The sequence below is a fragment of the Coregonus clupeaformis genome, chromosome 29 (assembly GCF_020615455.1).
Source record: "Coregonus clupeaformis isolate EN_2021a chromosome 29, ASM2061545v1, whole genome shotgun sequence".
Classification (NCBI taxonomy): domain Eukaryota; kingdom Metazoa; phylum Chordata; class Actinopteri; order Salmoniformes; family Salmonidae; genus Coregonus; species Coregonus clupeaformis.
Genome location: NC_059220.1, coordinates 21,861,600 through 21,888,422, shown reverse-complemented (window position 1 = coordinate 21,888,422; position 26,823 = coordinate 21,861,600). Strand labels below are relative to the sequence as shown.

At 42.3% G+C, this 26,823-nt stretch overlaps 1 protein-coding gene across 1 annotated transcript in view; it reads left to right on the top strand.

The window, feature by feature from the left end:
• The window catches only part of LOC121544837 (protein kinase C eta type), a 51,439-nt gene extending 28,252 nt beyond the window's left edge, over positions 1 to 23,187 (top strand). The window contains exons 12-15 of the mRNA XM_041855030.2: positions 8,573 to 8,711; positions 9,335 to 9,523; positions 20,319 to 20,465; positions 22,383 to 23,187. Coding sequence (XP_041710964.2) covers positions 8,573 to 8,711; positions 9,335 to 9,523; positions 20,319 to 20,465; positions 22,383 to 22,529 — 622 coding nt within the window. The 3' untranslated portion in view covers positions 22,530 to 23,187. The remainder of the gene's footprint in view (positions 1 to 8,572; positions 8,712 to 9,334; positions 9,524 to 20,318; positions 20,466 to 22,382) is intronic.
• Positions 23,188 to 26,823: the final 3,636 nt, after the last annotated feature.

Sequence of the window (26,823 nt, the reverse complement as noted above, 5' to 3'; positions counted from 1 at the left end):
TAAATATATTCACTGCTATTGAAGTCATTCCAAAGGATAGGTTTAACAGAGCAAATGTAAATGTAGCCACACTTTTATAAGTCATATCATCAATGATACTATTTAGGCCTATATAGCATTTGCAAAGTCATCAACAGCTATTGTTTCCATTCAACCCAGGGTTCAACAAAAAATAGACATTACATTACGTTTTAGTCGTTTAGCAGACGCTCTTATCCAGAGCGACTTACAGTTAGTGAATGCATACTTATTTTTTATTTTTTTTATACTGGCCCCCCGTGGGAAACGAACCCACATCCCTGCCGGCCAAACCGTCCCCTACCTTGGACGACGCTGGACCAATTGTGCGCCGCCCATGGGTCTCCTGGTTGCGGCCGGCTGCGACAGAGCCTGGACTCGAACCAGGATCTCCAGTGGCACAGCTTTAGACCACTGCGCCACGTGGGAGACAATACATATAGGCCTAGGGTTTCAAGCTTTGGTTGATTTCAAATGTAATCTTCAAGTTAATGATTAATATGTTTGATTCACATCTCCATCTCAACCAAAAATAGGACTAAATCAAATCATACTTTTATTTAAACTGCATGTAAAGTTTGATTCGATTTAGTTCTATTCATTGACTTGTTTGAGATGGCGACGTAAATCCAACATATCAATTATTAATTTGTAGACAAACTCGATATTGAATTGTTTGGTTGTCAACGCAACCAAATATCAACATTTTGAAGGAGATAGTTTCATCTGTACCATTGACTTAGTCTGGCATTAATTCCAGTTTGTCTACAAATTAATAATTGATATGTTGGATTCACGTCTCCATCTCAACCAAGAATCAAAGTTAAAGAATAGGATTAAATCACACTTTATTTAAAGTGCATTTGAAGTTTAATTTGATTTAGTCCTATTCTTTAACTTTGATTTTGGGTTGAGATGGAGACATGAATTCAACATAACAATTATTTTAAAAATATATAATTTTACCCCCCTTTTTTGTGATATCCAATTGGTAGTTAGTCTTGTCCCATCGCTGCAACTCCCATACGGACTCGGGAGAGGTGAAGGTCGAGAGCCATGCGTCCTCCGAAACACGACCCTGCTTCTTGACACACTGCCCACTTAACCCGGAAACTAGCCGCACCAATGTGTCGGAGGAAACACCATACAACTGGCGACCGTGTCAGCATGCATGCGCCCGGCCCGCCACAGCGCGATGGGACAAGGACATTCCGGCCGGCCAAACCCTCCCCTAACCCGGACGACGCTGGGCCAATTGTGTGTCGCCTCATGGGTCTCCCAGGCGTGGCCGGCTGCGACACAGTCCGGGATCAAACCCAGATCTGTAGTGACGCCTCAAGCACTGCAGTGCCTTAGACCGCTGCACCACTCGGGAGGCCCCTAACAATTATTAATTTGTAGACAAACTGGAATTAAAGCCAGACTGTTAGTGGCACAGATGGAACTATCAAAGCAGAAGATGCATCTCCTTCAAATGTTAATATTTGGTTGCGTTGACAACCAAACATAATTCAATATCCAGTTTGTCTACAAATTAATAATTGATATGTTTCCAACTCAACCAAAAATGTAAGTTAAAGAATCGTACTAAATCAAATCATATCAAAGTTTGATTTGATTTAGTCCTATTCTTTAACTTAGATTTTTGGTTGAGATGGAGACGTGAATCCAACATATCAATTATTAACTTGAAGATTACATTTCAAATCAACCAAAGCTTGAAACCCTAGGTCTACAGTACCAGTCAAAAGTTTGGGCACACCTACTCATTCAAGTGTTTTTCTTTACTTTTACTATTTTCTACATTGTAGAATAATAGTGAAAACATCAGAACTATGAAATAACACATATTGAATCATGTAGTAACCAAAAAAGGGTTAAACAAATCAAAATATATTTTATATTTGAGATTCTTCAAATAGCCAGCCTTGATGACAGCTTTGCACACTCTTGGCATTCTCTCAACCAGCTTCATGAGGTACTCACCTGGAATGCATTTCAATTAACAGGTGTGCCTTCTTAAAAGTTAATTTGTGATTTGTTTAAAACTTTTTTGGTTACTACATGATTCCATATGTGTTATTTCATAATTTTGATGTCTTTACTATTTTTCTACAATGTAAAAATAAAGAAAAACCCTTGAATGAGTAGGTGTGTCTAAACTTTTGACTGGTAGTGTATATGTATTGTCAATTTCTTTATTAAACCCTGGGTTGAATTGAAACAATAGCCGTTGATGACTTTGCAAATGCTGTATAGGCCTAAATAGTATCATTGACGATATACTGTATGAGTTATAAAGTATGCTTACATTTAATTTGTTTTGTTAAACCTACCCTTTGGAATGACTTTGATAGCAACAGTGAATCTATTTAGTTATTAAGAGGTCTCTCAATAATCATTCTCACGATAGCACATTGGTAGTAGTCAGTGACAAATATTAATGCTAAGCAGGGCTGGGTTTGGTTAAAGCCTTGGATGGGAGACCAAATGGATAGCTGTAGATACACAGTTGAAGTCGGAAGTTTACATACACCTTAGCCAAATACATTTAAACTCAGTTTTTCACAATTCCTGACATTTTAATCCTAGTAAAAATTCCCTGTCTTAGGTCAGTTAGGATCACCACTTTATTTTAAGAATGTGAAATTTCAGAATAATAGTAGAGAGAATGATTTATTTCAGCTTTTATTTCTTTCATCACATTCCCAGTGGGTCAGAAGTTTACATACACTCAATTAGTATTTGGTAGCATTGCCTTTAAATTGTTTAACTTGGGTCAAACGTTTCGGGTAGCCTTCCACAAGCTTCCCACAATAAGTTGGGTGAATTTTGGCCCATTTCTCCTGACAGAGCTGGTGTAACTGAGTCAGGTTTGTAGGCCTCCTTGCTCGCACACGCTTTTTCAGTTCTGCCCACACATTTTCTATAGGCTTGAGGTCAGGGCTTTGTGATGGCCACTCCAATACCTTGACACCTTGACTTTGTTGTCCTTAAGCCATTTTGCCACAACTTTGGAAATATGCTTGGGGTCATTGTCCATTTGGAAGACCCATTTGCGACCAAGCTTTAACTTCCTGATTGATGTCTTGAGATGTTGCTTCAATATATCCACATAATTTTCCTTCCTCATGTTGCCATCTATTTTGTGAAGTGCACCAGTCCCTCCTGCAGCAATGCACCACCACAGCATGATGCTGCCACCCCTGTTCTTCACAGTTGGGATGGTGTTGAAAAAAATGAAATGTATGCACTCACTAACTGTAAGTCGCTCTGGATAAGAGCGTCTGCTAAATGACTAACAATGTTAAAAATGTGTTCTTCGGCTTGCAAGCCACCCCCTTTTCCTCCAAACATAATGATGGTCATTATGGCCAAACAGTTCTATTTTTGTTTCATCAGACCAGAGGACATTTCTCCAAAAAGTAAGATATTTGTCCCCATGTGCAGTTGCAAACCGTAGTCTGGCTTTTTTATGGTGGTTTTGGAGCAGTGGCTTCTTCCTTGCTGAGCGGCCTTTCAGGTTATGTCGATATAGGACTCGTTTTACTGTTGATATACAGTGAGGGAAAAAAGTATTTGATCCCCTGCTGATTTTGTACGTTTGCCCACTGACAAAGAAATGATCAGTCTATAATTTTAATGGTAGGTTTATTTGAACAGTGAGAGACAGAATAACAACAACAAAATCCAGAAAAACGCATGTCAAAAATGTTATGAATTGATTTGCATTTTAATGAGGGAAATAAGTATTTGACCCCTCTGCAAAACATGACTTAGTACTTGGTAGCAAAACCCTTGTTGGCAATCACAGAGGTCAGACGTTTCTTGTAGTTGGCCACCAGGTTTGCACACATCTCAGGAGGGATTTTGTCCCACTCCTCTTTGCAGATCTTCTCCAAGTCATTAAGGTTTCGAGGCTGATGTTTGGCAACTCGAATCCTTCAGCTCCCTCCACAGATTTTCTATTGGATTAAGGTCTGGAGACTGGCTAGGCCACTCCAGGACCTTAATGTGCTTCTTCTTGAGCCACTCCTTTGTTGCCTTGGCCGTGTGTTTTGGGTCATTGTCATGCTGGAATACCCATCCACGACCCATTTTCAACACCCTGGCTGAGGGAAGGAGGTTCACACCCAAGATTTGACGGTACATGGCCCCGTCCATCGTCCCTTTGATGCGGTGAAGTTGTCCTGTCCCCTTAGCAGAAAAACACCCCCAAAGCATAATGTTTCCACCTCCATGTTTGACGGTGGGGATGGTGTTCTTGGGGTTCAAACACGGCGAGTTGAGTTGATGCCAAAGAGCTCCATTTTGGTCTCATCTGACCACAACACTTTCACCCAGTTCTCCTCTGAATCATTCAGATGTTCATTGGCAAACTTCAGACGGGCCTGTATATATGCTTTCTTGAGCAGGGGGACCTTGCGGGCGCTGCAGGATTTCATTTCTTCACGGCGTAGTGTGTTACCAATTGTTTTCTTGGTGACTATGGTCCCAGCTGCCTTGAGATCAATGACAAGATCCTCCCGTGTAGTTCTGGGCTGATTCCTCACCGTTTACAGGATCATTGCAACTCCACGAGGTGAGATCTTGCATGGAGCCCCAGGCCGAGGGAGATTGACAGTTATTTTGTGTTTATTCCATTTGCGAATAATCGCACCAACTGTTGTCACCTTCTCACCAAGCTGCTCGGCGGTGGTCTTGTAGCCCATTCCAGCCTTGTGTAGGTCTACAATCTTGTCCCTGACATCCTTGGAGAGCTCTTTGGTCTTGGCCATGGTGGAGAGTTTGGAATCTGATTGATTGATTGCTTCTGTGGACAGGTGTCTTTTATACAGGTAACAAACTGAGATTAGGAGCACTCCCTTTAAGAGTGTGCTCCTAATCTCAGCTCGTTACCTGTATAAAAGACACCTGGGAGCCAGTAATCTTTCTGATTGAGAGGGGGTCAAATACTTATTTCCCTCATTAAAATGCAAATCAATTTATAACATTCTTGACATGCGTCTTTCTGGATTATTTTATTGTTATTCTGTCTCTCACTGTTCAAATAAACCTACCATTAAAATTATAGACTGATAATTTCTTTGTCAGTGGGCAAACGTACAAAATCAGAAGGGGATTAAATATTTTTTTCCCTCACTGTAGATACTTTTGTACCGGTTTCCTCCAGGATCTTCACAAGGTCCTTTGCTGTTGTTCTTGTACATTCATCTCTAGGAGACAGAACGCGTCTCCTTCCTGAGTGGTATGACGGCTGCGTGGTCCCACGGTGTTTATACTTGCGTACTATTGTTTGTACAGATGAGCGTGGTACCTTCAGGCATTTGGAAATTGCTCCCAAGGATGAACCAGACTTGTGGAGGTCTAGGCTGATTTCTTTTGATTTTCCCATGATGTCAAGCAAAGAGGCACTGAGTTTGAAGGTAGGCCTTGAAATACATCCACAGGTACACCTCCAATTGACTCAAATGATGTCAATTAGCCTATCAGAAGCTTCTAAAGCCATGACATCATTTTCTGGAATTTTCCAAGCTGTTTAAAGGCACAGTTAATTTAGTGTATGTAAACTTCTGACCCACTGGAATTGTGATACAGTGAAATAATATGTCTGTAAACAATTGTTGGAAAAATTACTTGTCATGCACGAAGTAGATGTCCTAACCGACTTGCCAAAACTATATTTTGTTAACAAGAAATTTGTGCAGTGGTTGAAAAACGAGTTTTAATGACTCCAACCTTAAGTGTATGTAAACTTCCGACTTCAACTGTATCAACTCTCCTATAGTTTTTTCTTTCTGATGGTGGATATAACGTTGTTTCAAAAGGTACAAATTCAACGTATTTTATATAAGGTTTATCTATGTTAAGAATTGGTTACCATGATGACATAATCCTGTGGTTCAGATTTCACCCTTAAAACAACAATTTCAAATTCAATGTATTTTCCACGTACATTCCACGTCACAAAACATTGAAAAATGACATTGAAAAAACGTTGATTCAACCAATTTGTGCCCAGTGGGATATTAAATTATTAATTTGAAGACAAACTGAAATTTGATTACCAAACACAATTCAATATCACTTTTGCAATACAGTAAATAGCCTATTAACTTGTTAACAAATTATGTGTTGGATTCACGTCTCCAACCACAACAACAAAGAAGTTATAGAATGAGATTAAGCCAGTGGCCCAGATGAAACTATCCAAGCATTATATATCCTTTAAATGTTGATATTTGGTTGCGTTGTCAACCAAACACAATTCAATAATATTTGTGTAATAAGGTAATGTAACAGTATTTATTCAAACTTAAAATGAGTAACACATCTATGGCCACATTTTGAGGTTAGCCTACTGTAACTGTAAATATCTTATGTAATCAAGCGTGCATGTTCAAGATAGCATGCAAAGGTCACAGGTCTGTGAAGATCTTCACAGTTGCTTTAATAATCTGCACAGAATCTTGAACAGCATTGATCACTTGCACCATGTACTTTTAATGTAATCTCAACTGCAACCCAGGTCATTTGGTTGTGCTATTAGATGAAGCACATAACACATTAAATATCTGACATGGTATTCAAATTTGAACTTTGTTGTGCTTTTAAATGGTTGATAGCGCAGTGATAACACATTTAGATGACAACTAAACCAAAAATCAGACATATTGTTTTTCTATTGGAATTTGGTTGTGCTTTTATACTGAACAAAAATATAAATGCAACATGCAACAATTTCATAGATTTTACAGAGTTACAGTTCATATGAGGAACTCAGTCAATTGAAATAAATTCATTAGGACCTAATCTATGCATTTCACATGACTGGGAATAAAGATATGTATCTGTTGGTCACAGATACCTTAAACAAATAGGTCTCACAATTGGCCTCAGGATCTCGTTACGGTATTTTTGTGCATTCAAATTGCCATCGATAAAATGCAGTTGTGTTCATTATCCGTAGCTTATGCCTGCCCATACCATAACCCCACCGCCACCATGGGGCACTCTGTTCACAACGTTGAACAGAGTGCCCCAGCAAACTGCTCACCCACACAACGCCATACAAGTGGTCTGCGGTTGTGAGGCCGGTTGGACATACTGCCAAATTCTCTAAAACGACATTGGAGGTGGCTTATGGTAGAGAAATGAACATTTAATTATCTGGCAACCACTCTGGTGGATATTCCTGCAGCCAACATGCCAATTGCACGCTCCCTCAACATTTTTGATATCTCTGGCATTGTGTTGTGTGACAAAACTACACATTTTAGAGTGGCCTTTTATTGTCCCCAGCACAAGGTGCACCTGTGTAATGATCATGCTGTTTAATCAGCTTCTTGATATGCCACACCTGTCAGGTGGATGGATTATCTTGGCAAAGGAGAAATTCTCACTAACAGGAATGTAATTTATATATTTTTTCAGTATAGAATCACAAGCTTGACAGAGTCAATGCGTGCTAGGAATATGGGACCAAATACTAAACTTTTTTTGGCCTGTGTTTGTTTTGCCGTGAGCCAGAGGCAGCATTAGGAACTGAGTCAGTGTTACACAACAAGTTTACAGTCAGTCAGGACAGGAAACACCAGATTAAACCAACCACACTATACTTCCATTAACGTGTGTCTGTGTGTGGCTTCACTCTCTTTCTCTTTCTCTCCCCCTGTCTTTCCCTCCATCCCTCTCACACATACACACACGACCTACACATTAAGTCATTACCTCACCTTTACCTGCTAACTCAGCCATGCCCGTCGAACACCTCGGTGGCACGACATCACTGCTGTGTCACCTGATCTCAGATTATCGCTATTGGCTGGGTTAATCTGTCTCTCAAACAGCCAAGGCTCCAAAGGCCTTAGTGGGGAGGAGGTGGGGCCTCCAATAGAGATGGAGACAGACACCAGACAATTTAGTGATTCATTATGCAGGAAATTACTAATGACTCTGCTCTGTTCCTACCTTATTGCTTCTCCTGATTTAAAAAGTATTGCTTCTCCTCGTTACAGTGCTAATTCAAAGACGCTAGACAAACTTCAAAGATACCAGAGCGACAAGAGCCCAACCCCAGCATATTTTATTAATGTCTGTTTGAAGTTGTCCACATTTTTTTGGGACTGGTCAATATTGACACTGCAGCCCAGACGTTCCCCTTCTCATCCCCCTTCCCCATTAGGCTCTGTCGTATGACTGTGACAGACTCCTCTCTGCTGCCAGTCATTGGTCAGTGTCCTGGCCAACAGTAGCTCTCTGTTCAGTTCTCCTCTGTGTCTCCTGGTCCTACAATTGGTCACTGTCCTCGTGTGGTCTAACTCACCATACTATTTCACCTCACAGACATATTTTAGCAACAACTCTCAAAGGGGTTAGAGTAGGATAGTTTAGCAGTCACAAAATTAAATATAGCAGTATTTGCTGACTCACTGGTAATGGGGAACATACTGGAAATAATAGTTGAATAGTTGGCAAAAAATGTTTTGAAGTACAGATGTATGTGTTTAGGAGTCTGCAGGTCTGTAATGAGGTCTGTTGTTATGTTTTCCAGGGATCTTAAATTGGACAATGTGCTCCTTGATAAGGATGGACACTGTAAGCTGGCTGATTTCGGCATGTGCAAGGAGGGCATGTTTGAAGGTGTGGCCACGGGCACCTTCTGTGGGACTCCTGACTACATCGCCCCAGAGGTCAGTTTAGCCCCCTCGACTCATACACCCCTTCCTCTGCTCTAAGATTGCATTCTTTACACCAATGGGAATCATGAATCATTGGTCTCCCATCATTCTTTCGAAGGTCATTGGAGTTCACATTCTTTAGGAGCCAGCCCCACTACATCACCCCACCACTCTGAATACCAATACTGTTAACACTGGTCTTCTAGTCAAGCCTCCCTGGTGGTTAGCAGCTAGATAACACACCTATGTTGGGTTGGCCACCTGAAACCATTTCAGTTCTGTCAGGAGAGCTCCATCTGCCTCTCACAGGCTCTGTTTGCCAACAGTCTTTAAATCCCCACCTCAAAATGCACCAAGAGAGGGGTCCTTGGTTTGTATATAAATTAGTGAGTTTATGAATGTGGAGTGTGCATGTGTTTGTACGGAAAGCATTTAGTCTGATTTTGATGTATGGCTTCATTGCCATCCCCAACACTCAGTCCTTAGTATATCCCAATGAAGAGCAGCTAAACTCAAGGACTGGTCTTGGCTCTGGAGTGTGGTGTTACATTTAGTAAAACTCCAGGTGATGTATTGTAGAAGCTCTCTACTATGGTGTGTAATGTGGTTTAATGTGATGTGTTGTGGGTACCCAGATCCTTCAGGAGATGCTGTATGGGCCGTCTGTGGACTGGTGGGCTCTCGGGGTGCTGCTCTACGAGATGCTGTCTGGCCACGCCCCATTCGAGGCGGAGAACGAGGACGACCTGTTTGAGTCCATCCTGAATGAGGAGATTATCTATGCATCCTGGCTGAGTGCTGATGCAGTCAATCTCCTGAAAGCTGTAAGTACAGCCTTAATCTGGAGCTCATCTATCTGTCCTGAATGACCACTGTTAATCATGTCAATAACAGTCAAAGCTGTTCATGTTACAGAGGCCTTTATATTGTTTACATCAGAGAATGTACAGTGGGGTCCAAAATTATTGACACCCTTGATAAATATGCGCAATAATGATTGTATAAAATAAATAATTAAAATACTGAGCTATGTTGTATGCATAAAAAAATTGGGAAATTATATTAATAAAATTGCTCAGAGAAAGAGATTTTTTCTCAAAAACGTAAGGGGTCAAAATGATTGACACACCTAAAGATTGTTATAAATAAAGTAGTCAATAGTTTAGGATTTGGTCCCATATTCCTAGCACGCAATGGCTACATCAAGCTTGGCACTGTACAAACGTGTTGGGGAGCCAGGCCCAGCCAATCAGAATTAGTTTTTCCCCACAAAAGGGCTTTATTACAGACAGAAATACTCCTCAGTTTCATTAGCAGTCCAGGTGGCTGGTCTCAGACGATCCTCCAGGTGAAGAAGCCGGATGTGGAGGTCCTGGGCTGGCGTGGTTACACGTTGTTTGTGGTTGTGAGGCCGGTTGGACGTACTGCCAAATTCTCTTATGGTAGAGAAATGAACATTCAATTCTCTGGCTACAGCTCTGGTGGACATTCCTGCAGTCAGCATGCCAATTGCACGCTCCCTCAACTTGAGACATCTGTGTTGTGTGACAAAACTGCACATTTTAAAGTGGCCTTTTATTGTCCACAGCACAAGGTGCACCTGTGTAATGATCATGCTGTTTAATCAGCTTCTTGATATGCCACACCTGTCTGAGGATGGATTATCTTGGCAAAGGAGAAATGCTCAATAATAGGGATGTAAACAAATTTGTGCACAAAATATGAGAGAAATAAGCTTTTTTGTGCATACGGAACATTTCTGGGATCTTTTATTTCAGCTCATTAAACATGTTGCGTTTATATTTTTTGTTTCTTATGAGTAAAATCTAACTGAAGTATATTCCCATTCGTATTTTACATTTTTAAGTTCACCTGAGTGAAGTTCACTTAAGTGGTAAGCCATGACTTCCTGTTTCACTGGGGTATAAATATGAGGTGACACACAGGCCAAGTTCCCATAGTCATCCATCACTATGGGAAAGACCTGAGAATACAGTAATGATGTGCGACAAAAGGTTGTTGAGCTGCACAAATCAGGAAATGGCTATAAGAACATAGCTCAAAGGTTGAAAATGCCCATTTCCACTATCACGGCAATAATTAAGAAGTTTAATGCAACTGGAGATGTAAACAATCGGCCTGGAAGAGGACGTGTGTCTATATTGACCCCACGCACAGTGAAGAGGATGGTTAGAGTGGCCAAAAAATCTCCAAGGATCACAGCTGGAGAATTGCAGACGTTAGTTGGGTCTTGGGGTCAGAAAGTCTCCAAAACTACGATCAGACGCCACCTACATAACCACAAGTTGTTTAGGAGGGTTGCCATAATAAAGCCTTTGCTGTCATCAAACAACAAACTCAAGCGCCTACAGTTTGCCAAATGTTACTGGAACTTTCAATGGGACCAGGTTCTATGGTCAGATGAGATCAAAATAGAGCTTTTTGGAAACAAACACCAGAGGTGGGTTTGGCGTAGACAGAAAGATAGCCATGCAGAAAAGTACCTCATCCCCACTGTGAAGTACGGTGGTGGATCTTTGATGATGTGGGGCTGTTTTTCTTCCAAAGTTCCCTGGACAACTTGTTAGGATACATGGTATCATGGACTCCATCATGTACCAGCAGATATTAAATCAAAACCTGACTGCCTCTGCTAGGAAGCTTAAACTGGGCCGTGGTTGGATCTTCCAGCAGGACAATGATCACACCTCAAAATCAACACAAAAATAGTTCACTGACCATAGAATCATGGTTTTTCCATGGCCATCCCAGTCCCCTGACCTAAACCCCATAGAAAACCTGTGGGATGAGCTGAAGAGGAGAGTCTACAAGCGTGGACCTCGGAATCTGAAGGATCTAGAGAGATTCTGTATTAAGGAATGGTCTCAGATCCCTTGCCATGTGTTCTCCAACCTCATTATGCATTATAGGAGAAGACTCAGAGCTGTTGTCTTGGCAAAGGGAGGTTGCACAAAGTATTGCATGAAGGGGTGCCAATAATTGTGGCACACATATTTGAGAAAAAATATTTGTTTTATGATAATTAATTTTTTATTTCAATGATTTTTGTGAATATTTTAAACAATAAAAAATTTTCACAGCCTGTTTTGCTCATATATACCAAGAATGCCAATCTATCTATGTACAGATGTATATTTAGAGCTTTGTGGGGAAAAAACATTAAGTACCATTAGCCTACCAGTCAGCGGTTTGCATAATAGAATATCAACATTATAGACCACCATGTAGAGAGAAGCAGTAGCAGCAATGTAATGTATGTATGTAACACTTCCACGCAAACAGAACTGGCACCCAGACATCTGTGGCCACCAATGATCTCAGGGCTGAAAAATAATATAAGCCCTCAGGTTGGAGGGGTTTGGGGCTGGATTTTGGTCAGCGCATCGGGGTGGATAATAAATAATTTGGGTCGGGTCCTATTGTATGACACACAGTGCTCTCTCTCGCTTACATAACTATAGTCCACTACCCCACCACTGCTCCGGCTATAAATAACGCTGCCTCCTCTCCTCTGCTCCTCCACCTCCCTCCTCTACAGTGTTGTTATCCAAACATACTTCAGGAAGCAGCAGAGCCCTGGCCTCAGCCACTGATTTTGCTCCTAGCGACACATCATGTTATGTAAAGGCTAGCTCGTGTCGTCACATCCAGAGGCTTTCAACAGTTGAGTGGTTTTAACGCGCTGCTCTATTTATACCGAAAGCTGCTCGCTCACCAGGGTTCAACTTCCTGCAAGCAACGTCCTGCATGTTTGAGCCCTGGGACTGGTTCTTCAAACAGAGAGCACATTGTTTGTTATTTGACAGTTGAGATGCTGAGGTGGACATTTTCCCACCTCATATTTGACTGGAAAATAAGAGCGGGGTAAATGTGTCTCAGTGTCCCATTTCTTTGCATGTCTCTTTATCTGATATAGTAGTCTTGTTCCCTGCATGGTGTCTGTCTGCAGAGTTTAGTTCTCAGGCCTGACAGAGTGGATGGCACAGGCCTGGTGGAGCCAGTGTAAAATATGATAGACTCAAATAGGATTTCCCAATTTCCATTTTGTGGTCAGTTGAGGAGGGAATTACATAGTGCATTTGTTTCTGTCCCATCATGAACTGACTGACCCATTTCCTCTGCTCCTCTACCCTTCTCTCCTGGCCTCATCTTGTGTCTACTCTCCCCTCTTCTCTTCTCCTCTCCTTGTGAACTATTGTGTTAGAAAAAACAAAACGGGTAGAAAAAATGTAATGGCTCTGGGGTGATTAAGAGTGTGGCTTTGATTAAGTGTCACCTTAATTGTGGTCTAGTCTCAAATCAAAGTTTATTGGTTGCGTACACAGATTTGTAGATGTTATCGCAGGTGCAGCGAAATGCTTGTGTTTCTAGCTTCAGCAGAGCAGTAGTACCTAGCAAAAAAAATTATACACAAATTAAAAATTAAAATAAAAAATTATATAGGATGAGTCATGACTTGAATACAGTATATACACATAAAGTGGGTGAAACCGTATCTAAACATTATTAAAGTGACCAGTGTTCAATGAATCTATGTACAGTACCAGTCAAAAGTTTGGACACACCTACTCATTCCAGGGTTTTTCTTTCTTTTTACGATTTTCTACATTGTAGAATAATAATAAAGACATCAAAACTATGAAGTTACACATATGGAATCATGTAGTAACCAAAAAAGTGTTAAACAAATCAAAATATATTTTATTATTTGAGATCCTTCAAATAGCCACCCTTTGTCTTGATGACGGCTTTGCAGACTCTTGGCATTCTCTCAACCATCCTCAACCCTCGAATTAGGAGGCGCGCACACCACCCACCGCTTCCAAGTATACTACTTGCTAATGTTCAGTCTCTGGTTAACAAGCTCGACAAGCTCCGGGCAAGGATTTCTTTCCAGAGAGACATCAAGGCCTGTAATATACTTTTTTTTCTTTTTTTAAACCTTTATTTAACCAGGTAAGCCAGTTGAGAACAAGTTCTCATTTACAACTGCGACCTGGCACCTGACTTTGTTTCACAGAAACATGGCTCTCTGGGGATATTCTGTCGAAATCGGTCCAGCCAGATGGGTTCTCAGTTCATCGCGCAGACAGGAATAAATATCTCTCCGGGAAGCAGAAGGGCGGAGGTGTGTGTTTCATGATTAACGACTCATGGTGTAATTGTAGTAACATACAGGAACTTTGTGAAGTCCTTCTGTTCACCTGACCTAGAATACCTCACAATCAAATGCTGACCGTATTATCTCCCAAGATAATTTTTTTGGTTATAGTCACGTCCGTGTATATCCCCCCTCAAGCCAATACCGCGACGGCCCTCAAAGAACTTCACTGGACTTTATGCAAACTGGAAACCACATATCCTGAGGCTGCATTTATTGTAGCCAGGGATTTTAACAAAGCAAATTTGAGGACTAGGCTGCCGAAGTTCTATCAACATATCGACTGCTTTTAGCGCTGCTAAAATCCTTGACCATTGCTATTCGAACTTCCGGGATGGTTATAAGGCCCTCCCCCGCCCTCCTTTCGGCAAATCTGACCACGACTCCATTTTGCTCCTCCCTTCCTATGTAAGAATGCTGTTCATAGACTATAGCTCAGCATTTAACACCATAGTACCCTCCAAGCCCATCATTAAGCTTGAGGCCCTGGGTCTGAACCCCACCCTGTGCAACTGGGTCCTGGACTTCCTGACGGGCCGCCCCCAGGTGGTGAAGGTAGGAAAACAACATCGCCACTTTGCTGATCCTCAACACTGGGGCCCCACAAGGGAGCGTGCTCAGCCCCCTCCTGTACTCCCTGTTCACCCATGACTGCATGGCCAAGTACGCCTCCAACTCAATCATCAAGTTTGCAGACGACAGTGTAGGCTTGATTACCAACAATGACGAGACCGCCTACAGGGAGGAGGTGAGCGCTCTGGGAGTGTGGTGCCAGGAAAATAACCTCTCACTCAACGTCAACAAAACAAAGGAGATGATCGTGGACTTCAGGAAACAGCAGAGGGTGCACCCCCCTATCCACATCGACGGGACCGCAGTGGAGAAGGTGGAAAGCTTCAAGTTTCTTGGCGTACACATCACTGACAAACTGAAATGGTCCACCCACGCAGACAGTGTGGTGAAGAAGGCGCAACAGAGCCTCTTCAACCTCAGGAGGCTGAAGAAATTTGGCTTGGCACCTAAAACCCTCACAATTTTTTACAGATGCACAATTGAGAGCATCCTGTCGGGCTGTATCACCGCCTGGTACGGCAACTGCACCGCCCGCAACCGCAGGGCTCTCCAGAGGGTGGTGCGGTCTGCCGAACGCATTACCGTGTGTAAACTACCCGCCCTCCAAGACCCCTACAGCACCCGATGTCACAGGAAGGCCAAAAAGATCATCAAGGACATCAACCACCCGAGCCACTGCCTGTTCACCCCGCTATCATCTAGAAGGCGAGGTCAGTACAGGTGCATCAAAGCTAGGACCAAGAGAATGAAAAACAGCTTCTATCTCAAGGCCATCAGACTGTTAAATAGCCATCACTAGCACATTAGAGGCTGCTGCTGCCTATTGAAATCACTGGCCACTTTAAGAAATGGAACACTAGTCACTTTAATAATGTTTACATATCTTGCACTACTCATCTCATATGTACATACTGTATACTATTCTATAATATTCTACTGTATCTTAGTCCATGCCGCTCTGTCATTGCTTGTCCATTTATGTATATATTCTAAAATTCCAATTTGTGTGTATTGGGTATATGTTGTGAAATTGTTAGATATTACTGCACTGTCGGAGCTAGAAGCACAAGCATTTCGCTACACCTGCAAAACACGTGTATGTGACAAATAAATGTTGATTTGATTTGATGAGGTAGTCACCTGGAATGCATTTCAATTAACAGGTGTGCCTTCTTAAAAGATAATTTGTGGAATTTCTTAATGCGTTTGAGCTAATCAGTTGTGTTGTGACAAGGTAGGGGGGGGGGTATACAGAAGATAGCCCTATTTGGTAAAAGACCAAGTCCATATTATGGCAAGAACAGCTCAAATAATCAAAGAGAAACGACAGTCCATCATTACATTTACATTTTACATTTACTTTAAGACATGAAGGTCAGTCAATACGGAACATTTCAAGAACTTTGAAAGTTTCTTCAAGTGCAGTTGCAAAAACCATCAAGCGCTATGATAAAACTGTCTCTCATGAGGACGGCCACAGGAATGGAAGACCCAGAGTTACCTCTGCTTCAGAGGATTAAGTTCATTAGAGTTATCAGCCTCAGAAATTGCTGCCCAAATAAATGCTTCACAGAGTTCAAGTAACAGACGCATCTCAACATCAACTGTTCAGAGGGGACTGTGTGAATCAGGCCTTCATGGTCGAATTGCTGTAAAGAAACCACTACTAAAGGACACCAATAATAAGAAGAGACCTGCTTGGGCCAAGAAACACGAGCAATGGACATCAGACCGGTGGAAATTTGTCCTTTGGTCTGGAGTCCAAATTGGAGATTTTAGGTTCAAACCACTGTGTCTGTGAGACGCGGTGTGGGTGAACGGATGATCTCCACATGTGTATTTCCCACCATAAAGCATGGAGGAGGAGGTGTTATGGTGTGGGGGTGCTTTGCTGGTGACACTGTCTGTGATTTATTTAGAATTCAAGGCACACTTAACCAGCATGGCTACCACAGCATTCTACAGCGATACGCCATCCCATCTGGTTTGGGCTTAGTGGGACTATCATTTGTTTTTCAACAGGACAATGACCCAACACACCTCCAGGCTGTCTAAGGGCTATTTTACCAAGAAGGAGAGTGATGGAGTGCTGCATCAGATGACCTTGCCTCCACAATCCCCTGACCTCAACCCAATTTGAGATGGTTTGGGATGAGTCGGACCGCAGAGTGACGAAAAAGCAGCCAACAAGTGCTCAGCATATGTGGGAACTCCTTCAAGACTGTTGGACAAGCATTCCAGGTGAAGCTAGTTGTGAGAATGCCAAGAGTGTGCAAAGCTGTCATCAAGGCAAAGGGTGGCTATTTGAAGAAAATCAAATATAAAATATATTTTACATTTTACATTACATTTTAGTCATTTAGCAGACGCTCTTATCCAGAGCGACTTAGTTAGTGAGTGCATACATTTTCATCATTTTGATTTGATTTGTCTAACACTTGTTTACTACATGATTCCATATGTGTTATTTCATAGTTTTGATGTCTTCACTATTATTCTACAATGTAAAAATAGCTAAAATTAAGAAAAACCCTTGAATGAGTAGGTTTGTCCAAACTTTTGACTGGTAGTGTACATAGGGCAACAGTCTCTAAGGTTCAGGGCAGGGTACTGTGCGGAGGCCGGCTGGTGGTGACTGTTTAACAGTCTGATGGCCTGGAGATAGAAGCTGTTTCTCAGTCTCTCGGTCTCAGCTTTGATGCACCTGTACTCTCTCTGACTTCTAGATGGTAACTGTAGATGTCCTGGAGGGCAGGCAGTGTGGCCCCGGTGATGTGTTGGGCTGAATGGACCACTCTGCAATTGCCGTACCAGGCTATGATGCAGCCCAACCGGATGCTCTCAATGGTGCATCTGTGGAAGTTCGTGAGGGTCTTAGGGGCCAAGCCAAATTTCTTCAGCCTCCCGAGGTTGAAGAGGCGCAGTTGTGCCTTCTTCACCATCCTTTCTGTGTGAATGGACCATTTTTCAGGTTGTCAGTGATGTGCACACCGAGGAACTTGATGCTATTGACCCTCTCCACTGCGGCCCTGTTGATGTGGATGGGGCATGCTCTCTCTGCTGTCCCCTGTAGTCCACAATCAGCTCCTTCGTTTTGTTGATGTTGAGGGAGAGATTATTTCCCTGGCACCACTCTGCCAGGGCTCTCACTTCCTCCCTGTAGGCAGTCTCATCGTTGTTGGTAATCAGGCCTACCACTGTTGGGTCGTCAGAAAACTTTATGATTGAGTTGGAGACGTGCGTGGCCACGCAGTCATGGGTGAACAGGGAGTACAGGAGGGGGCTGAGCACACACCCCTGTGGGGCCCCCGTGTTGAGGATCAGTGTGGCAGAGGTGTTGTTGCCTACCTTCACCGCTTGGGCTCGACCCCTCAGGAAGTCCAGGACTCAGCTTAGTGATGAGCTTGGAGGGTACTATGGAGTTGAAGGCTGAGCTGTAGTCGATGAACAGCATTCTTGCATAGGTATTTCTCTTGTCCAGGTGGAATAGGGCCATGTGTAGTGCAATGGCGATTGCGTCGTCCGTGGATCTGTTGGGGCGATATGCAAATTGTAGTGGGTCTAGGGTGTCTGGTAAGGTGGAGGTAATATAGTTGTTAACTAACCTCTCAAAGCACTTCATGATGACAGAAGTGAGTGCTACGGGGCGATAGTCATTTAGTTCAGTTACCTTCGCTTTCTTGAAGCAAGTGGGGACAACAGACTGGGATATGGAGAGATGGAATATGTCCGTAAACACTCCAGCCAGCTGTTCTGCACATGCTCTGAGTACGCAGTTTGGGATGCAATGCTAAGGTTTACACAATTAAATGGCTTACTCACATCGGCAATGGAGAACGAGAGCACACAGTTCTCGTGAGCGTCGGGGCCTGCGTCGGCTGCTCAATGTTGTTTTCCTCGCAGCAGGTGAAGAAGGTGTTTAGTTCGTCCGGGAGCAAGGCGTAGGTGTCCGCGACATGGCTGGCTTGACATTAGAGTATATTGTGTAGATCGTTTACAAAAAAGGACAATTCAATTCATTTTAATCCCACTTTGTAACACTTACAACATTTGGAAAAAGTCAATGGGTGTGAATACTTTGAGGGCACTGTACGTCTCGTGTCTGAGCCGTTAAATTGCGACTCCACTTTGTCCCTGTACTGTCATTTTGCCTCTGATTGCCTTACAGAGGTCGTAGCTGATCTGTTTGTACACGTCCATGTTCCCGCGAATGCTGCCATCTATCCACGGTTTTTGGTTTGGATAAGTTCTAATCGTCATAGTGGGAACAACATCCTCTATGTACTTCCTAATTAACCCAGTCACCGAGTTAGTGTATACGTCAATACTATTCTCAGAGGCGACCTGGAACATTTCCCAGTTCGTGTGATCAAAACAATCTTGAAGCATAGATTCCGATTGGTCAGACCAACATTGAACAGTCCTTACCACAGGAGCTTCTTATTTAAATTTCTACCTATAGGTGGGGAGGAGCAGAATAGAGGCATGATCTGATTTGCCGAAGGGAGGGCTTTTTTTTGTTTAGTTTATTAATTCAGCCATTTAAAAAAAACAAGCACACAAAAACTTGAAAAGCCAAACATGCACATTAGTAAAATCGAGGATAACACACAAAGTCTAGGACAGGGTTCTTCAATTCCGGTCCTGGAGGGCCGAAACACCTCTGTTTTTCATCCTCTCCTTCTAATCAGGGGCTAATTCAGACCTGGGACACCAGGTGAGTGCAATTAACTACCAGGTAGAAATAAAAAACAGAAGTGTTTTGGCCCTCCAGGACCGGAATTGAAGAACCCTGGTCTAGGACATATTTCCACAAGATGGCTAGGCAAGATCCAACACGGTTGCACACAGTATGACAGCGAGATAATAAAACATAAAAACTAAAAATAAGAACATGTATCTTATTGCAGTTACATCGTAAGGTACATTCAAATTGGCACAGAAGACATCAGACAGGTTTTTTATTTTTAAAACTGCCCAGAGAAGATGTCGTTTTTATGGGCAGAGGCCACTCATTCCACTCTGAGGACCCAGTATACAAGAAAGTACCTTTCCCAGCGTTACTCTTGAACCTGTATAAGCACACATTAGCAACACCTGATCTAGTGCTGTTATTGTGTGCATCCCTAACATTGGGAAAGTAATCAGTTAGATATCTGGGCGCAGAACCATAAATACTCCTGTAAACCAAACCCAGTCTAATCTGGGACACCCTAGCCTCAACAGGCAGCCAGTTGAGTTCCTGAAAGCAGCTCCTGCCTATGTGAGTACGTGGACTCACCTTCAATACTACCCTGATCAGCTTATTCTGGGCTGTATGGAGTACTAGCATATTCAAAATGGCATTGAATGAGGGCAGTGGCTAGCACTCTCATGGAATCCTCATCAAGCAGCTTGGACTTTCTAGCCAAAAATGTAGTGCTGGGCGGGGGAGGGACTTGTAGCCGTCACGGAAGGGAGAGTATTAATGTTCTGTTAACTGTGTTTGGGTCTGGTGTGGCAAGGCCTATTAATCTTGGGGTGAATCTGGTCCCATTCATCATTGGAGAGGGAGGGCTGCTCATTAGTTTTGGCTGATTGGGAATGTCACTGCTAGCCCCATAGACTCCTCAGCCAACACAGCGGTCCAAAACATTAATTTGTTCCTCTGGAATCCTCAAGAAGACTGTTTTTTGTTGAATTTTGTTGTGTTTTCTTTGACTTCCCCTCGGCTGCTCTAACCCGACAACATCAGACGTTGGTGAGCAAATCTCAACAGTCAAATTATGAGCCACATTCAAATTATTATACTTCATTAACAAACATTATTATATTTTACTTTTATTTACTTCTCATATGCAATTATATTTCTGTTCTCTCCACAGTTCCTGACTAAGAACCCAGCCCGGCGTCTAGGCTGCATGGCGGAAGAGGGTGGGGAGAATGCTGTGACTAGCCATGCCTTCTTCACTGGAATCGACTGGGACAAGCTGAACCGCAGGGAGCTGGAGCCGCCCTTCAAACCCCGCATCGTGAGGCACACACACACACACACCTGATAGACACACACACACACACACCTGATACACATGATTGATGTCATTAAAAACTGTTTACAGTAGAGTTGTAATACCTACCTCTGTCTTATCTTACCATTTATAATACACACCCAGTTTTACTCTCTTAACCATTGTATTACAGTATGGTAGGTAGTGGCCTGAGTTATGAAAGACATGGAAGGCGGTACAGTGAGGGGAAAAAAGTATTTAATCCCCTGCTGATTTTGTACGTTTGTCCACTGACAAAGAAATGATCAGTCTATAATTTTAATGGTAGGTTTATTTGAACAGTGAGAGACAGAATCACAACAAAAAAATCCAGAAAAACGCATGTCAAAAATGTTATAAATTGATTTGCATTTTAATGAGGGAAATAAGTATTTGACCCCCTCTCAATCAGAAAGATTTCTGGCTCCCAGGTGTCTTTTGTACAGGTAACGAGCTGAGATTAGGAGCACACTCTTAAAGGGAGTGCCCCTAATCTCAGTTTGTTACCTGTATAAAAGACACCTGTCCACAGAAGCAATCAATCAATCAGATTCCAAACTCTCCACCATGGCCAAGACCAAAGAGCTCTCCAAGGATGTCAGGGACAAGATTGTAGACCTACACAAGGCTGGAATGGGCTACAAGACAATCGGCAAGCAGCTTGGTGAGAAGGTGACAACAGGTGGTGCGATTATTCGCAATTGGAAGAAACACAAAATAACTGTCAATCTCTCTCGGCCTGGGGCTCCATGCAAGTCTCACCTCGTGGAGTTGCAAAGATCATGAGAACGGTGAGGAATCAGCCCAGAACTACACGGGAGGATCTTGTCAATGATCTCAATGCAGCTGGGACCATAGTCACCAAGAAAACAATTGGTAACACACTACGTCATGAAGGACTGAAATCCTGCAGCGCCCGCAAGGTCCCCCTGCTCAAGAAAGCACATATACAGGCCCGTCTGAAGTTTGCCAATGAACATCTGAATGATTCAGAGGAGAACTGGGTGAAAGTGTTGTGGTCAGATGAGACCAAAATGGAGCTCTTTGGCATCAACTCAACTCGCCGTGTTTGGAGGAGGAGGAATGCTGCCTATGACCCCAAGAACACCAACCCCACCGTCAAACATGGAGGTGGAAACATTATGCTTTGGGGGTGTTTTTCTGCTAAGGGGACAGGACAACTTCACCGCATCAAAGGGACGATGGACGGGGCCATGTACCGTCAAATCTTGGGTGAGAACCTCCTTCCCTCAGCCAGGGCATTGAAATGGTCGTGGATGGGTATTCCAGCATGACAATGACCCAAAACACACGGCCAAGGCAACAAAGGAGTGGCTCAAGAAGAAGCACATTAAGGTCCTGGAGTGGTCTAGCCAGTCTCCAGACCTTAATCCCATAGAAAATCTGTGGAGGGAGCTGAAGGTTCGAGTTGCCAAACGTCAGGTTCGAAACCTTAATGACTTGGAGAAGATCTGCAAAGAGGAGTGGGACAAAAACCCTCCTGAGATGTGTGCAAACCTGGTGGCCAACTACAAGAAACATCTGACCTCTGTGATTGCCAACAAGGGTTTTGCCACCAAGTACTAAGTCATGTTTTGCAGAGGGGTCAAATACTTATTTCCCTCATAAAAATGCAAATCAATTTATAACATTTTTGACATGCGTTTTTCTGGATTTTTTTGTTGTTATTCTGTCTCTCACTGTTCAAATAAACCTACCATTAAAATTATAGACTGATCATGTCTTTGTCAGTGGGCAAACTTACAAAATCAGCAGGGGATCAAATACTTTTTTCCCCTCACTGTATCTGTTTGCAGTTACCCCAAAGTATTTACAGGACCTCTCACTGATATTTTGTGTTATTGTACCTCCAATCCTGTCTAACCAATACTTCACTTCCAGAAAACTGCAGAGGACGTGAACAACTTTGACCCAGACTTCACCCAGGAGGAGCCCACCCTGACGCCCATTGAGGACCTCCTTCCCTCCGTCAACCAAGACGAGTTCCACAACTTCTCCTTCACTGCTCCTGAGCTGCTGGAAGACTAGGAGGCCCTGTGTGACACCCCAGCACCCACAGACTTTTCATGGTGCTCTCTGTCATACCTCCCCCTTTCTGCCTTGGCCCCTTTGACTCTTGACCCCTTCTCTCTGGCCCTACTGACTTCTACTTTTGCCCAATGGGGAGGCAGTTTGAGTGGAAGAGGCTGACTTCCAGATACATGAGGACTCATGAGGATTCACTGTGCTGCTGTGAAAGAGGCAGATGGTGACTTACTGATTGGGGCTGTATTGGATCATATGGACTCTTACTGTATCACTGTAAAACATCTCCAGCTTCTGACATTCTCAATTAAATTCTTGCAGCAGGATTGTTGCGTAACTTCGTCTTGGCACTGTGGGATATGACATCACTGTCTCGTCACTGTGGGATATGACTAACTGGTTCTGTGTTGAGACAGAGAGAGGTTGCTCAATGAGGTCTGATTTTAATCAGAGATTCTCTATTTTTCCATGCTCCTTCCTGTCACCTTTGGAAAACATGGGACAGTTCTGACTTGTAATCTTGCTCAAAGTGTATTACTGATCTTACAAACTTTGGTTGACTGAAATGCAAAGCAATGTTAATGGAAATGTGTCCCCTGATACAGAAAGATGAATTTTCCTACGGTTCCTTCAAGATAAATACAAGCAATTTTTGAACTAATGGGAATTGTCTGTTTGTGTCTTTATTAACTTGACATACATCTTGTTCAATGCTGTGACCAGTGGGACAATATATATATTTTTTAATGCATGCCAGCAAAACCACTACACAACACTAAACAATACATTCATTGCACTATAACGGTGACAAACGGTGCCCACAAACTGTTAGGGCCTACATAAAGCTGTCCCAACAGCAGAGCTTTCTTTTCAGCACCATGGAGTGAATCCTTACCACTGCTACACCTGGCTATCAGCGGAGCCTTGTCTGGCAGTGAAACAGTTCATTCAGCCTCATTTACTGCCTTTAAAAAAACATAGCTGATTTGGCTGACTTGCTTAAACAAATGTGGTTTCTACTGACAATTGAGATGTACAAACTATGGCATAAGGGAACGACGAGCGGATAAGAGGCAATCCGTCATTTCGATTAAGACATTAATGAACGAGCTAGGACGGACAAAGTCAATATAACTATTTGTTCAGCACTTTTGAAATGTACAGCGACAGAATTCAGAACATGGACCGTTCTTACAGTATTCTCCCTGTACACCAAGTCAGAACCATAGGATAAATAAAGTGGGCATATAAGCAGACAATGAAAGCTCTTACAATTTTCTATGATTACATTTCTCTAAAACAGGCTATAGGCTAAATGTGCACCACCAAGTCAGAACAGTAGGCTAAGTTATGAGGGGGGAAAGGGACCAAATTATTAGGGTGAGGCACATCGCCTACTAACAGCTTACTACACAACATACAGTGGCTTGCGAAAGTATCCACCCCCCTTGGCATTTTTCCTATTTTGTTGCCTTACAACCTGGAATTAAAATTGATTTTTTGGGGGTTTGTATCATTTGATTTACACAACATGCCTACCACTTTGAAGATGCAAAATATTTGTGATTGTGAAACAAACAAGACATAAGACAAAAAAACAGAACTTGAGCGTACATAACTATTTTTTCTGGCCACTCTTCCGTAAAGCCTAGCTCTGTGGAGTATACGGCTTAAAGTGGTCCTATGGACAGATACTCCAATCTCCGCTGTGGAGCTTTGCAGCTCCTTCATGGTTATCTTTGGTCTCTTTGTTGCCTCTCTGATTAATGCCCTCCTTGCCTAGTCTGTGAGTTTTGGTGGGCGGCCCTCTCTTGGCAGGTTTGTTGTGGTGCCATATTCTTTCAATTTTTTAATAATGGATTTAATGGTGCTCCGTGGGATGTTCAAAGTTTCTGATATTTTTTTATAACACAACCCTGATCTGTACTTCTCCACAACTTTGTCCCTGACCTGTTTGGAGAGCTCCTTGGTCTTCATGGTGCCGCTTGCTTGGTGGTGCCCCTTGCTTAATGGTGTTGCAGACTCTGGGGCCTTTCAGAACAGGTGTATATATACTGAGAAAATGTGACACTTAGATTGCACACAGGTGGACTTTATTTAACTAATTATGTGACTTCTGAAGGTAATTGGTTGCACCAGATCTTATTTAGGGGCTTCATAGCAAAGGGGGTGAATACATGCACCACTTTTCCGTTATTTATTTTGTAGAATTTTTTGAAACAAGTTATTTTTTTCATTTCACCTCACCAATTTTGACTATTTTGTGTATGTCCATTACATGAAATCCAAATAAAAATCTATTTAAATTACAGGTTGTAATGCAACAAAATAGGAACAACGTCAAGGGGGATGAATACTTTTGCAAGGCACTTTAGCAGATGTCCGACAAGGACAAAAACCAATAAAGAACATCCCAATGGTCAAAAGCATATGTTTTTTAAATGAGTGTTGATATGGATTAAAAGGTGTGCTTTAACTGCCAATACCTAAATTCTCTAGTTTTGTTTTATCCAGTTCTTTGTGATCCCTGTCCTTCAACAATTAATGAATGCCATTTTTTTTATTCCCCCCAGACACACTCTCTCACACACACTCAGAATCTTTCTGAAATTAAACATTCCTCGTTTGTGGGCAGACAGGCTGATAGACAGGCTTGAGGCTGCCAGCACGATGAATGTTTTTTTCAATGCTGTAAAGGTAATGAAGGTAATGGGGAAATTCTCTCCAATGACCATTGTCTGAAATGATGGAACACCAGCCTAGAGCTAACACCAAATATTACCCCTTCAAATAAATAAGAGACTGCATCAGATTATTATTCATATGTTGTTTTATGGATCTCCTGAGAGAGATGGTGAGAGAGAGAAGGAAAATGCAGTTGCAACCCTAACCATAAAGATCCATCCTCTGTTTGAGCCATCATTTACTATATATCTTACATTCTTACTGTCGTCACAGACAAGAAATAGCTAATGTCATGTCTGTCGCCTCTGATAGCTACAGGAAGGTGAAGTTACTGTTTGTTGAAAGAGAGACTCAGACGTTGGCCAAGCATTGTGCTAATAAGCAGCTGGTCAAGGAGATGGAAGATGGGTTTGAAAACAACACTTCTCTGACGTTGAAGGAAATCCTAGCAGGCAGTAGAAACAATTTGCTGCCCTGTGTTGAACCTGCTGGATGCTCTTGACCCGGAGATGTGCACTGACATGTTCCGATAGGATGGGAACTTCCTGCCATTTAGCACTGAAAGTCTTCAGACTCATTACTAGAGTCACTGGAAGAAATTCCTAAGATATAAAAGTAGCATTGTCTGAAAACAAGTAATGTCCCACTAGCCTGTGCTACAAAGACACATAGGCCTTATGTCAACTTTTTTCAATTGAAAGAGGATGCCTCACACGGCTCAAAATTTAACCTCTTAAGGAACGGACCCTTTTTTTCAATTTTCCCCTAAAATGACATACCCAAATCTAACTGCCTGTAGCTCAGGACCTGAAGCAAGGATATGCATATTCTTATAATAATAATAATATTCTTGATACCATTTGAAAGGAAACACTTTGAAGTTTGTGGAAATGTGAAATTAATGTAGGAGAATATAAAACATTAGATCTGGTAAAAGATAATACAACCAAAAAAACATGCGTTTTCTATTATTATTATTTTTTCAATCATCTTTGAAATTTAAGAGAAAGGTCACAATATAATATTGCAGTTTAGGCGCAATTTAGATTTTGGCCACTTTCAGTTTCTGATTGATCTAGTGAAGCATTGCAATACTAGACTATTTTGTATCTGCCCAAATGTGCCGAATTGGTCAATTGATACATTTTCAAGTACATAACTATAGAGAACATACAAAAATGATATGGTAATACAACATGTAAGTTTACACATTCCCAGGAATGTCATACATGATGGATCATTAGCTTATACACTAACTTTCACACATCTAGATGGCCAGGCCGGGCGGGGTGAGTGTGGAGCCAGAGACAGCAGGGGTTCAAACTGTAGAATCCAGTTCCTACATTTGAATATAAAAATTGATTTTATCAAACAAAACGATGCTACATTTTATCTCTGGGACCCTTAGGATGACAAATCAGAGCAAGATTACTGAATGTAAGTACATTATTTACCTTCAGAGGTGAATGTATCAAACCAATTGCCATGATACGTTTTTTGTTGTTGTGCACTCTCCTCAAACAATATCATGGTATTCTTTCACTGTAATAGCTACTGTAAATTGGACAGTGCAGTTAGATTAACAAGAATTTAAGCTTTCTGCCCATATAAG